This window comes from Ammospiza caudacuta, chromosome 21 (assembly GCF_027887145.1).
Source record: "Ammospiza caudacuta isolate bAmmCau1 chromosome 21, bAmmCau1.pri, whole genome shotgun sequence".
NCBI classification, from domain to species: Eukaryota; Metazoa; Chordata; class Aves; order Passeriformes; family Passerellidae; genus Ammospiza; species Ammospiza caudacuta.
In genome coordinates, this window is record NC_080613.1 from 9172926 (window position 1) to 9186799 (window position 13874).

The 13874-nt window shown below is 45.4% G+C and overlaps 1 protein-coding gene across 1 annotated transcript in view; it reads right to left on the minus strand.

Moving 5' to 3' along the window:
• LOC131566863 (voltage-dependent N-type calcium channel subunit alpha-1B-like) overlaps positions 1-13874 on the minus strand; it is a 317557-nt gene that overhangs the window by 61916 nt on the left and 241767 nt on the right. Inside the window, exons 23-27 of the mRNA XM_058818307.1 lie at positions 12935-13055; positions 8839-8968; positions 7540-7599; positions 6712-6818; positions 2869-2880 (exon numbers count right to left, since the gene is read on the minus strand). Of these exons, the coding sequence (XP_058674290.1) occupies positions 2869-2880; positions 6712-6818; positions 7540-7599; positions 8839-8968; positions 12935-13055 (430 nt within the window). The remainder of the gene's footprint in view (positions 1-2868; positions 2881-6711; positions 6819-7539; positions 7600-8838; positions 8969-12934; positions 13056-13874) is intronic.

Here is a 13874-nt window from a genome sequence, read left to right on the forward strand (position 1 = left end):
CAGGTTTCAGCAGAGCTGAAGGTCTGGCCTAGGCTTGGCTTTGCAGGTTTGCTTTCAGCTCAGTGTCCCTGCCATGGTCACCTTGGTGTCACCAGAGCCACTGGCTGACCTGCAGCTCCCTGGTGTGACCCTCAGCAGTGCCCTAGCTGCAGAAGAGCTTGTTCAGCCTCTCCAGGAGGATGGGAATGGCATCAGGGAAGCAAAAGGGGAAAGGGGTCATGGCCAAGGAGATGCCCCAGCAGATCCCACCCCATGCCCTGGGCTGTCCCCTCTGCCAGGCCAGGCCAATCCTGCCCTGCTCCTGGGGACAGCCAGGGGAGGGGGAGCTGAGGAGGGCAGGGCTGAGGGAGGAGTGAAAGAGAAACCCCTTTGGGGCCATGTGGCATCTCGGGGCAGCAGGAAGGGAAGGGGGGGACATGGGGACAGTGAGCCCAGAGCTCTGCTCTGTCCCCACCAGCCACAGCCACACTTCTACTGTGCCCATCAGCACCTCCAGCTTTCCTAGAGAGAAGAGAAACCCTCTGCTTTCCTAGAGAGAACAAAGAACCAAGTGCCAAATTTCCTGGACCCCATCAAAGACTTTTCCTGGCATCCTTCTCCTCGCTGTGGAGGATCCCCCTGGAGCTCCTGGAATGTGGGGGCAGAGGACACAGCTCTGCACTGACAGCAAAATTGCCCCTTGCACAGAGTTAAATACAATGTTTGGAACCTCCTTCTCAAATCAGCCCTGCAAAAAGCTCCCTGAGCTCAGTTTTCATGGCAGAGACTTTCCCCAGTACCAGAGCCTGGATCCCAGCGGGGTCACAGTGCCCACACTGCAAAGCTCAGCTCTGCTCCCCTGGGCTCACTCAGAACCCCAGAACATTCCCAGGTGGTGCTTTCTCCTGACTCCAGGAGACCCCAATTACCACACTGCTATTGTGCCAATTAACAACTGCACGAATGAGGCCTCGTGCAAATGAGAACAGAGACATTTCCCTGCTCTGTTCTCCCAGGGCAGGCTCCACACCTGAAGGAAGAATTTCTGTGGGTTTAATATTTCCAGGAAGGTTAAAGATATGTGGAGCAGAGCAAATCCTGACTCCTGCTTTTCCCTGGAATGGGAGAGGCACGGATGAGTGAGCTCAGAGGTGGAGGGCAGACAGCTCCAGTCACACAGAATTCCTTCTGCCTCAGCAGAGGACACTAAGAAGAGCTGACTGATTTTTTCCATTCAGGCACTTAAGCAAATAAAAAGCGTGAGCCAATTAAATCTTAATGGGATTTATGCTCTGAGCCATATAGAGAATCCTGAGGAAAAAAAAAATCCCATTTCTTGTCACAGTAAAGTCCCTGCTATAGGAAGAGCTTTTCCTGGTGCTCTGACCCAGAGTGATGCAAATTGCATTTTAATTAAAAGGATCCTGTGCAACTCTTCTGTCAAATAAAACCCTCAGGGTTGGGTTTGGGTGTTTTTAAAACCCTCTAAAATATTGGGGCTTTTTTCCCTGCTTTCATACAAAGCCAGATGTCCCAGAAAATAAAAGGTCCAGATGGAGCTGGGACTCAGTCAAAAGGTGTATCCAAGCACACATCTGACCTGAATATTCTTCACAACAAAAACAAATTGCCATGGAAAGACAAGGTTTTAATTGACTGCAGAATAACAACTGCAACATTCAGGACAGCTGAATCTTGAATAAGAGCTAAAGAGGAGCATAGGATGAAGGCAGACAGAAAAAAAAAAAAAAAAAAAAAAAAAAAAAAAAAAAAAAAAAAAAAATTGCATTAGATCATTTTTGGGTGCATTAGGCCAGTGCTGTTTTGTTGTTGTTTTCTGTGTCAGTTTGCTGCATGTTTATTTAAAACATTAGGAATTTTTAAAAAGAGCTTTGCAGCGCCTTTTCTCCCTTTAATAAATAAAAGAGCCTTTAAAAATTCAGTGGTTCTTTCAAATGGAAGCTGCTTGTTCCTGTTGCTGCTGCCAGCAGCTCTGATTTCAGGTGACATGGACCCCTCAGAGTCAGGGCATCAAAAATTCAGGGTGAGGTGGAGCCTCTGCCTTCTGTGATAGCCTGGAATCCTCCTGGCAGAGTGAATTCTTCCCTGGAAGAATAAATGAGGTCACCCCACCCTGCCCAAGCACAAAGCCACCCTCTTTCTGCCCTAAATCCTCTGCTTTCCTAGAGAGAAGAAAGAACCAAGTGCCAAATTTCCTGGACTCCATCAAAGGCTTTTCTTGGCATCCTTCTCCTCGCTGTGGAGGATCCCCCTGGAGCTCCTGGAACGTGGGGACAGAGGACACAGCTCTGCCTCCCATGACAGCAAAGCTGCCACTTGCACAGGGTTAAATACAATGTTTGAAACCTTCTTCTTCCCAAATCAGCCCTGCAAAAAGCTCCCTGAGCTCAGTTTTCATGGCAGAGACTTTCCCCAGTATCAGAGCCTGGATCCCAGTATCAGAGCTGGGTCACACTGTCCAAACTGCACTAAATCAGCCCTGGAGCTTCCAGCTTGGCTGTTTGGAGGTGAAATCCTCTAAAAGAGACTCAAAATTCTTCTTTAAACCTGGTTATTAAGATTTTCATGAATTGTACCTCATCCCTCAGTGCCCACTGAGTCAGCCCCTCAAATCTTGTTGGTACAGAGATATCTCCATATGGTTTTTTGACTCCCTGGCTTGGATTTTAGTCTGTTCTTATCTCTGCTGAAGGAAAATCAGGATGGATGAGTTAAAATAATACATTTCACTGGATAATGAGCAGTAAAGGGACAGAGGGGTCGATGGGATGGGTGGAACATGGCTGGGTTGTCTCCACAGTGGCAAAGTGTGTGGACACAGGTTGGACAGGCAAAACAGAGCAGCAAGAGACAGGAAGAACATATTACCCCATGAAACTCCTAGAGAGAGATTCCAGCGAGGAGAAGACAAAGAAAGAGCAGAGTCAATGACAAACAGAAACATCAGAGAGATCCCCCAGCCCCTGGCCCACTCCCACCAAGCCCACGGGATAAACCAGCGGGGAAGGGAGGGCACTGCACAGAAATCCCATATTTGTCACATTCATATCCTCTGGAAAATCCCTTCACCCAGGGTTCTTCTCCTGGGAAGCAGAGCAGCCTCAGAGAAAAAGGAAAACAATTTTTATCTCATTTGCTTCTCCTGTGTTGTGCTCATGTGCAATGTGTTTGGAGATTGTTTACCCACAGGTGATTGTTCCATTGCATTCTGCTGGGAGTTGTTTTCACTCTTTGGCCAATCAGGGCCAAGCTGTGTCAGGACTCTGGAAAGAGTCACGAGTTTCATTATTATCTTTTTAGTATTCTGTAAGGATCCCTTCTGTATTCTTTAGTTTAGTATTCTTTAAAATAATATGGTATAATAAAATAATCAGTTAGTCCTGTGAGAACATCAGATTCATCATTCCTGCCTGTCCCTGCAAATACAATACACATTCCCTGCTGGATCAGCCCTTCCACTGGGAAAAACACCTCCACATCTCTCCCACTTTGGGAGGGATAACCTCAATTATTTGTTTTTTCCAAGAACATCCTGAAATTCTGGGCATCTCTGTTCCAATTTTTTCCAGGCCAAATTTTTGCTTCTCTCCCTCAGCTGTTCCTCCCAAGTACATTCTGCACCTGGGGCTGAGAGATTTTGGTGACAAGCTTCCATGGGTTTTTTGTTTGCTTCCTTTTCCCTAAGGACTCAAACATGTCTGGGTGTTTGTGGCATGTTTATCTCCAGAAAAAGAAAGGGATTTCTCTTTGAAATGCTTTGCTGAATGGGAAAACATTAGTTTATTATTATCAGCATCATATTGTTGTTCCCAGCATCACTCCGGGGGTGTTGTTTGAAATTTATTTTTTATTTTTCTAACCACAGAGCTGCTTCTAAAGAGCTGCAGGCAGAAAGAAAACCCACAGCTGCTTTGAGAGCTGGATTTTATCAATCTTGTACAAGTGACTGATACCATCTCAAATGCTTAAATTAACAAAGGCTGCTGCAATATTCCAGAGGAGAGCATTTCAGGGAGCTTTGTTATTCCTGGGTTTTTAGCGGATGGGTTAATTCAGTAAGAAATTCGTTCACATCACCTTCAGTGGACAGCAAGAAGCCAAAAACATGAATTAAACCCCACCTTGCACGTGGCAGTTGTGGGTTCTTGCAAACAAAGTGGTGACAGCCACATTAAATCCCATTTTTAGTGACACTGAGGAGGGTGACAAGGCTGAAGGATTTGCTGGAAAAACCCAACTGATTGAACAACAAAGAGACTCCAGGAGCTCCTTTTTGGGATTATCAACATTCAGCCGCCTCTGTGTGTCCATCTGGTTTAACCAAACCAGGAGCTGGGCCTAAGTCACAACTCTCCACCCTGTCAGGACTCAGAAAAAAGCCATTTCCTACAAATGACTGATTTTCCAGCTTTGGGGCTCATCAGGGAGGCTGCAGGCATTCCCTGGATTGGATGTTGCCTGCTGGAACAGGGATGGGGAGCAGGGCTTACAGAAAGCAGAAAAATCACAGAAGAAATTCAAATTTTCCCAAGTGTTACAAATAAGCTTGTCTGACTTTAATCTGGGAGACAGTAACTAGGCATGGTTTATGCAGTCCCTGGCTGTAAAACCCTGCTCAAGACTCACTCACAGTGGAAAATAAAAGCAGCTTGGGGCACCTATTACAAAGCACAGGCAGGGGATGTACAAGTAATTTATTTGGAGGCTGATGAGGTGCTGTTAGATATTCATGGCGCAACATCAGCAACAGAAGAAAACCTGAGCATGAAAAGCCTCGGAAAGATTAAAAATTATTCATTTTAATCCATAACTCAAGCAAGGAAAATCTCCCTCAAAAGAAGATGGTGTTCAAAGAGAAGATGTTTTAAAGGCAGAGCCTGAGGTTTGTTCTCACAGCACAGGGAGCTGCTCTGAAGGGCTCCCAAAATGCCCCTTCTCCCATCACCCTTAGAAATTTGAATTCCTGATGGAAAAGGGAAATTCTCATGGAACTGCAGACTTTGGGTTGTGTTGTTTTTTGTGATTATTTTACTTCTCTACCTCTCTTCAACTCAGAGGAGCTTTGTTAAATTCTCATGTTGCTACATGGCTTTTTAAAGTTAAATTTTTGATTAACTCAGTCTGGCTTAAGTCAGTCTAGTTCTGAAAGATGTTCCACAGATATATTTAATGTGCAGGGAAATAAAACCCCACACATGTGTAGTGAAGCTAAAAAAGCAGCTTGGCTTTGGATATTAAATTTTAGGTGAACAGTACATTCACCAAGATAATTTTGCTTAGGACAGAGCAGTCAGCTCCTCCAAAAATCTGATTTTTAATGAGGGACAAAATGTTTAAAGAGAGGAGGGCATCACCCCTTTGAAAGCAGTATGTTGGATATAATTTTTTCCAACACCTGACTAATTTGGTGAAGGATCCGGCACAGCCCAGCTTTCAATATCTCCAAAAATCACACCTAAAATATCAATCCTGTCTCTTCAAATATTGATCCTGTCCACTTTTTGGTCAATTTAACTTAGAGGGTTTATTTGTATTTATTTGTATTTGCACTGAAAAAAAAAGCAGATCTAAACCACAAATCTCACAGCCTGGATGTGACAGCAATTTTGACGCCTCAGAAAACAAAAAACTGCTGAGGAATTTTTTACCAGAAAGGCAACATTTTGTGCATTTTTTTTTTTTTTTGTGCAGAGCTGAGAGAGGAGCAGGGATTTGGCTCTGCTTTAAAAATTTCTGCCAGTCTAAAGCAGCCCAGGCACGCTCCGTGGCTCCCTGACAAAGGTGGACGCTTTTCTCATTAGCTGCTAATTCTCTTTAGCAAGTGAAACAATTTCCTCTCCTCTAATCAGGGTGTCACAAACCGGGCAGTGCGGGGCTGCTGAACATTTCCCTAATTGCTCGGGGCTAATTTAGCAGAAGATTAAACTGGTCAGGTCCCTCTGCCTGCTTCCAGGTCTCTCCCATTGTTTCTCAGCAAAGGATTTGCAAATCCAACAATCCGAGTGGAAAATTTCTTCCCATTCTCCAGCTCGGCTCCTGAAGGATGGAAGGAGCTGCATTGCTCTTCCTCTGGTTGTTTCCAAGGAAAAAGGCTCGGATGAGAAGTTAATCTTAATTTTTAAGGAGTTATTTCTCTGTGTTTGTTGCTTAAAATCCTCCATGACATGAAAGAAGAACGTGGGGTGTTATTTAAAGGCAAAAATACAGAGCTGGGTTTGAGGGAGGGAGTGAAACTCAGTGGAAGAACAGAGAGAGGAGAGAAAAGGAGAGAAATAGCAAAGGTTTGTGAGCCAGAATAAATATCCACAATTCTGGAAAGAAGGGTTTGCCAAGAGTTGACAGAGTTATCAGCTGATTTCTTAAACTGTTTTCTCAAAACACTTCAAGATTCTCACGATCACTGACTGGAGACACTGGACTGCCACAAAGTGTTACAGTGAGAGTTCCTGAAAAGAATTGGCCAAAGAGTCACAAAAATCTTGGCTTGGTGTTTGAATGAGCAGTGAATGGACTCAGCCTAAAGCTGGCAGGATTTTCTCCAGATTCCACAACACAAATATAGCTGGGTTTATTCTTTTCTTCCCACCCCCTGGGAAAAGGGCAGGAACTGAACATTTCACTGAGGAATGGAGCCACAAACATCACACAGCCTCCTGCCCCCTCTGTCACTTATTCTCTGGAATTTGGGAATTTGGAGGAAAATGAACTTACGAGAAGGCAAAAGCCACCAGGGCCCCACTGACCACAATGAAGTCCAGAATGTTCCACAGGTCACGGAAGTAGGAGCCAGGGTGGAGCAGCAGCCCCAGGTCAATCATCTGCAGAGAAAACCCAGCAAAGGAAGAGTTCTAATTAAACATGGCCCAAATCCACCCTGCCAAGGGGCAGGAGAAGGTTCTGGATCAAAGCACCCTTCAGAAATTGCTGAGATACTCAGCCAAGCTGCTCCTCTCTAACAGGCAAGAAAACTGTCCCAAAATGAAGCTCAAATTAACAAACCACAACCTAAAGCTGTAGAAATGAGAGCTCTTACTGCTCCCTAGGATTTTTTTCCACGCACATGCATTAATCTGGTTTTATTCTGCATCTCTTTTGCATCTTGCTCTGACAGGAAAACCCAATTCCTGCCTTACCCCAGCACTGAACCCTGGTTTTATGGAATTTTGCTCTCTGGGAAGTTACTGCCCCATAGTCTTGGCAAAACCTGTCACCCTACTGAGCAAAAGATAAATTCTCAGCTTTTTGAAACATGACAAACCAAGAATCAGTTGTTATTAATATTCCTTCCAAAGGGGAGAATCAGGAGTGTCTCAGCAAGGTCTGTCAGCTCCTGGTTCTTCACAGATTTTATCCTCTTACACAGCCACAGCTCCTAAAGATATCCTGATTTTCCTCCATAAAATATGAGATTTAAGCCAGGAGAGCTGCTGCATCTGATTGAGAACTGCTCCCAACTCCATCCTCCCCACCTCTGTCCTGTTCCAGCTTCTCACAAATAAATCTGAAAGAGGAAGTGAGAAAAGTTGGAAAAGTTCTTACCTTGATCACCATCTCAAAGGTGAAGACTCCTGTAAATATATAATCCAGGTATTTCAGAGCCTAAGTAGGAAGGAAAAATGTGTGTTAGGGAAGGCCACACACTGAAATAACGTGCACATGAGCAAGGAGTAAAATACCTCATCCAGCAATGGTCTGTCTGCTGGGATGGACAAAAATCATCTGGTGGGAGGGTTGCAGATAATTTAGGCACAAACCTGAATAATCTGATTTAAAGCAGCATTTTCCCAGTCCTTGCCACACTGCACCCAAAGCTGGCTCCAGTGCACCTGCATTTCTGGCAGGTTTACCAAGGCAAAAGGGTGTTTCAAAATGAAATGTTTGAACATCCTTTCCTAAGGATCTTCAAGGTCCTTAGGATCCTTTCCCTCTGTGGAATGGGGTGCCAGCTTTGCCACATAACCCCTGATTTCCAAGCTCTCAGGCTCAGATGTGGCTGAAGCAGCAGAAAGGGGCAGGAATTTGAGCATTTTGACAGTGAAACAAAGATAACTGGAGTGTGTTCCCAAAGGCAGCTCTAATTCTGCATGGCCAGCACCTGCAGAGATGGGAACGGCCGTGAGACGGGAGGAGAACAGCACCTGAATTCTGGGAATTTTGGGAGGAGAAAAGCACCTGAATTCTGGGAATTTTGGGAGGAGAAAAGCACCTAGATTCTGAGCATTTTGGGCAGAGAAAAGCGCCTGCATTCTGGGCATTTTGGGAGGAGAAAAGCACCTGGATTCTGGGCATTTTGGGAGGAGGAAAAGCACCTGAATTCTGGGAGAAGAAAAACACCTGGATTCTGGGAATTTTGGGAGAAGAACAGCACCTGGATTCTGGGCATTTTGGGAGGAGAAAAGCACCTAGATTCTGAGTAGATTCTGAGCATTTTGGGTGGAGAAAAGCACCTGCATTCTGGGCATTTTGGGAGGAGAAAAAGCACCTGGATTCTGGGAATTTTGGGAAGAGATAAACCACCTGAATTCCGTGAATTTTGGGAGGAGAAGGCTACCTGGATTCTGGGAATTTTGGGAGGAGAACAGCACCTGAATTCTGGGCATTTTGAGAGGAGAAAAGCACCTGAGTTCTGGGAGGAGAAAAGCACCTGAGTTCTGGGCTTTTTGGGAGGAGAAAAGCACTTGGGATTCTGGGAGGAGAAAAGCACCTGAATTCTGGGCATTCTGGGAGGAGAACAGCACTTGGATTCTGGGCATTTCGGGAAGCGGGAAGCACTTGGATTCCGGGAAATTTGGGAGGAGAAAAAGCACCTGAATTCTGTGAATTTTGGGTGGCACTCACGTCATTCCTGGGAGACTCGGCCTGCACAGGGTCCTCTGCAGCCAGGGCGATGCTGCTGAGGGCGATGACGATCAGGATCACCATCTCGAAGTAGCGCAGGTTGACGATGTAGTGGAACAGGCGGCGGATCCTGCGGGGACAGGAGCACACCAGGGGTCACAGGGAGGGGACAATGCCACAAACCCAGCAGGGGCAGCACATCCGGGACTCCTGCTGTGATCATGGGGAGAGGAATAGCTGGATTTGTATCCACAAACAAGCTGTGGGTCTGCTGGGAGATAAAATAGCACTGGGAAGGATTCCACTGATTGATGAATGGAAAAAGATATTTGCTTTTACAAATAAACTTTAGATTTGCTGATAAATGAAATTAGACATTGAAAGATGAGAGAAGGAATGGGGAAAACCCCCTAAATTCAGTAATATTTAAAAATTAAAAGGAAGGGTTATACATTAGAGGGAAATCTTTGGGATCAGGTGTTCTGGAAGTCTGTACCTCTCAAGTAGCTCAGTCAATGGGGAAAAACCCCTAAATTCCATAAGAATTAAAAATTAAAAGTGAGAGTTGTACATTAGAGGGGAATCTTCAGTATCAGGTGTATTGGGAAGTCTGTACCTCTCAAGTACAGAGGGGGAAAGAGAGAAGGGAAATGTGGCTGGGAAATTGGGATAAAAAGGAGGCTGTGTCCTCCAAAAATTTGAGAGATCCCAGGGGAATGCCCCATGGCCTCTCGCTTTATTCAAATAAAGCCAGAAAAGACCTCTCTGTCTCCTTTTTGGACATAAAGCTCTGGTGTTTGTGGATTAATTTTCCTAATAATGGGAAGGAAATTAAAAAACAGGCTAGAAATTCCAGTTTGCATCAGATCTGTGGTGAGAGATAAATAAGGGAGTTCAACATCTTTGCACTGATCTCTGCAAGGCAGCAACATCCATTCATCTCCTTATCTCTTGATCTATTTATCTCCCTATCTAGTTATTTCTCTATCTATTTATCTCTCCACCCATCTGTCAAAAGAGCACTGAGAGCTTTCAAGCATCCACACTCAATTCTGCAATGGCACTCCCCCGTCCTTCTCCCTCTGAACTGCCAGGTTAACGCCCCGTGAGCTCAAAACAAGGTTTGAAATCCTTTTAGTGTCAACTAATCCCTTTAAAATATTGAGACTCTCAGCTGAATCTGCCTCTGTGGCTCTGAGTGTTCCTCCCACCAATTTCTCTCTGCTTGCACTTTACTCCAACTCTCACTTTACAGCACAAATACTTTACAGGAATAGATTTGATTACTTCCACCTAATCTTTTTATTCACAAATTGTGTCCAAGGAAAATGGTAAATGCTCCCATTTCTAAGCAATCCAAAAGTCTTCACAAATTGCAGCTAATAATTCCTTCTGACCACAATTCCCAAATCCTTAATTGCACACAGAGCTCTGCATTTGCACCATATTTGTCAGCTGAATAAAGGACTTAGCCTGAGAATCAAATTATAGATTTAACTTGCCAACAACTTTGTTATCTGAGAATGTATTTCAGCTCCTCTATCCCATTTTCTCTAAGCAAATATCTGAGCAGTGAGAATTAAAGTCTATTTTTCACATCTACTTACATACTCCTTTTCTTTGGCTTGCTAATGGATTCAGAGTGGAAAAGAGTTCCAAATACCAGGGAAGCAAATGTGATAGAAAATAACCTGGAGAAAAGTGCTTTTGTGGACCCCTTAACTGTGGTTTTCAATCTGCCAGGAGAAGATGATCATCTCCATGCCCTGAGAAGCCACAGAAGTGAAAGGCAACATTTCCAATACCATTTGGAGCCATAATTCCTGCATCAAACTCAATTCATCAAAGCAGTAACAAGCCCCTATTTTTAGCCCCTCACTGTTCATAACCAGCAGTGAGATGTGGGAGCATTTGTGAACTGCCAGTGGGGCTTGAGAAATCACTTCACAGCCCTGTGTGCTCTAACAGGGTGGTGCCACTTGGGGAAAAAAGGAATTTATTTCTGCTTCCCTGAGCTGTTTTCCCCTCTGGCAGCACCTGGGTCATGGATCCCAGCAGGGCTTGGAAGGGAGGAGGCAGCACTGGAGTGGGGAAAAGCTTCTGACCCCAGAAAGAGCTCTCAGCTCTGTTCCCAGCAGCCAGAACCCCTGGGGGATGCAGCTGGCTCTGCACCTTGCCCACAGGACAAACAAGCTGCTGACATTCCTGCAGTTTGAGCTTTGGCTTGGTATTCCCCCCAGGATCGCTTGTAACACATTTTTTCTGCTAGTGAACTTTGTTTTTCCAATTGTCTTTCAGCACAGCTCTTTTTTTCTTTTTATTCCTGGGGGGGAAGTGAAAGCTGAAGGAAGCTGAAACAACAAAGAAACTGAAAGAACCCCCAGATCCTGGACTCTGAGGCTCAGAAGGTCCTAACTGGGATGAAGGCAGAGAAAAGAAGCAGCCATAAGACACAAGGAAATTTTGCTGCTTCTGTGCCTGCCCAGCCCTCAGCTCAGAGCCTTGGCCCCAGCACCTCTCACTCCCCACCCAGCCCTGCTGCCTTGGCACATCTTTCCCAGCTCATTTTTGGTGGTCACTTCACAGCAAGAAGACCAAATATTAGGGAAATACCATTTCCTTGCTGTCTTATCTATCAAGAGTTCTATTATCATCATAGTGCAAGGATTCCATACTGCCAGAGTTTCATACCTCCTCAATGTTTTCTGTTAGCAGTTCCTCTAAGCACTGACTGTTCTTGGTCCTTACAGCAGCCATCTGACTCCTGATCCCACCAATCCACTCTTTTATACCACTGTTCTTATTTTCTACAGGTGTGGCCTGTTAACATTAGGCCTGCTCTTAATTTTTAGTAATCAGTTCAACTGCAACTCTTTGGGATAAGATTACATTCTCTACCACCTTCATACTGTATCCCCCTATGTTTCCTTATCTATCCAGACAGGCCAAACTCCATAATCGTAATCTGGCTCCCCAGGTGATGGTCCCAGGGCTGCCAGAGCTCCAGGAGCATTTGGACAATCTGGGATGGCCAGGGTGGGATTGTTGGGGTGTCTGTGCAGGGCCAGGAGCCAGATCAATGATCCTGGTGGGTCCCTGCCAGCTCAGTCAGGAGATTCTGGGATTCTGGGATGTGCTGTTCAGCCTGCCCAGGGTCCAGGGGTACCACAGGGGCTTTTTGGATGTCAAATCTGAGAACTCAGAGCCTGTTTTGTTCCAGGACTGCGCAGGATGTCACAGCCCTCAGCAGCAGGAGGAGAACTCATCCTTCTCTTCAATCCAGCTGCCAAAGAAGGGCCTGAGCTCCCCTTTGGTATCTGGACAGAGAGAAATTCCAAGTACAAGTGTACCTGAGCCAGAGAGAAACCTCTGCTCTGAGGGGATCTCCAGAAGTCCCAGAAACCCTCCCTTAAAATGCTCAAACTGACTCACACCCTTCATGCCACAATAATTCCAACCCCACAGCCCTGCAGAGGAACAGATTCAGAATTCCCAGCTTGGAGTCCAAAGCTCCCCAGGAGGCAGCACTGCCTGAAGGGGAAGAAATGCCCCAACCCCAGCAGATCCCACTCTCAGCCTTGACAAATAAAAAGTATCCGGGTTTTCTCAGAAGTTCAAAGTTTGCAGTGATGCAAACCACTTTATGGAAAGAACAGGAATTCCAGCTCAGGAACCTGCAGGAATCTGCTGGTATCCAAATATTCCTCAACCTGCTAATCCAAATATTTCTCAACCTGCTAATCCTGATAAAATCTTTTCCCAACAGTGAAGGAATATTCCCCAACCTGTTGTTCCTGATAAAATCTTTTCCCAACAGTGAGGGAATATTCCTCAACCTGTTGTTCCTGATAAAATCTTTTCCCAACAGTATCTGTGCTCTCACTTTTGGGATCTAAACCAACAGAGTCTGCCCAAAGCATTTTATTTTCCCTGTCCTGATAATTTATCCCTCCAGGAAAACTAACAGAACAACAGCATCTGACCCACAGAAATAGGCTTTTATTTAATGCCCCAGTGTGTTTTCAGAGATGAAAATCCCACTCATGTTATTGCTCTGAAGCACCTGGAGCCCATGATTGGTGTTGAAGGAACTTACGGGTTTGTGGGGCTGAGGATGAACATGGAGCTGTAAGGCAGGATTGGTTTAGGCCCATTTTTGGTCAGGTCATCGACGTCTTTCTTCTCCTCCGTTTTGCTTTCAAACTCCACGTTGTTCACTGGAAATGGGAATTCAGGGAGAACACAAAGGAGAGGGTTAAAAATGGATTAGCAGGCTTCCTGCTGCCTGGAACAGCTGGAAATGGCAGCAGTGCAGCTGGGAGAGCAAACAGCCTTGGGAAGTGCTGATTAAATGGGATGAACAATCATCGGATCGTTATCACTCCCTGCCCCTCACTGCTGCTGAGCACCGAGCAGAACAGCCAGGAAATTAAACCATGAGCTGATTTATCCCAGAGCTGCCAAACTGGGGCTGGAAAACCCATCCCAAGGAGCACAAATTCTTAGGGAGAGGGATCAGCTCGGGATCTTTGAAATAAAATCAAAAGGAAGTCTGACCAGCCTCGTAATTCGGTTTTTTCCCGTGGAGCAGGAGCACAACTGGCTTTGGAACACATGAAAGAGCAGATTCACGGAAGAGGTTTAATAATCTGAAGGCTGAGATTTCTGAACTTCCCAGAAATAGGAAAAGAAACATGGAAAGGACTTCTTGGACTCTCCAGAGCTGTGCCTGCATCGTGCACCTTGGTTTGGTCAGAGTTCCCCACAGGCAAAGGTGAGCAGCTCCATCCTGCAGCAGGTTTTGGGATCTCCTTCTCTGAGATTGTTCCCAACCTCCCTCCCAAAGGTTAGAAATTCTACAATTCTCACCCTGACTTCCCTTGCAGGGGGTTTATGGGATAATTTACTGAAGATAATTTCCCATCTATGAACTAGGTAACATTCTATGCTGCAAAGTCTCTTCTTAGACATGTGTAAAGGCCCTTATTTCCCAGGACCTAAAGTCCAACAATCCCACCCTTTGGAATGCATTCAGT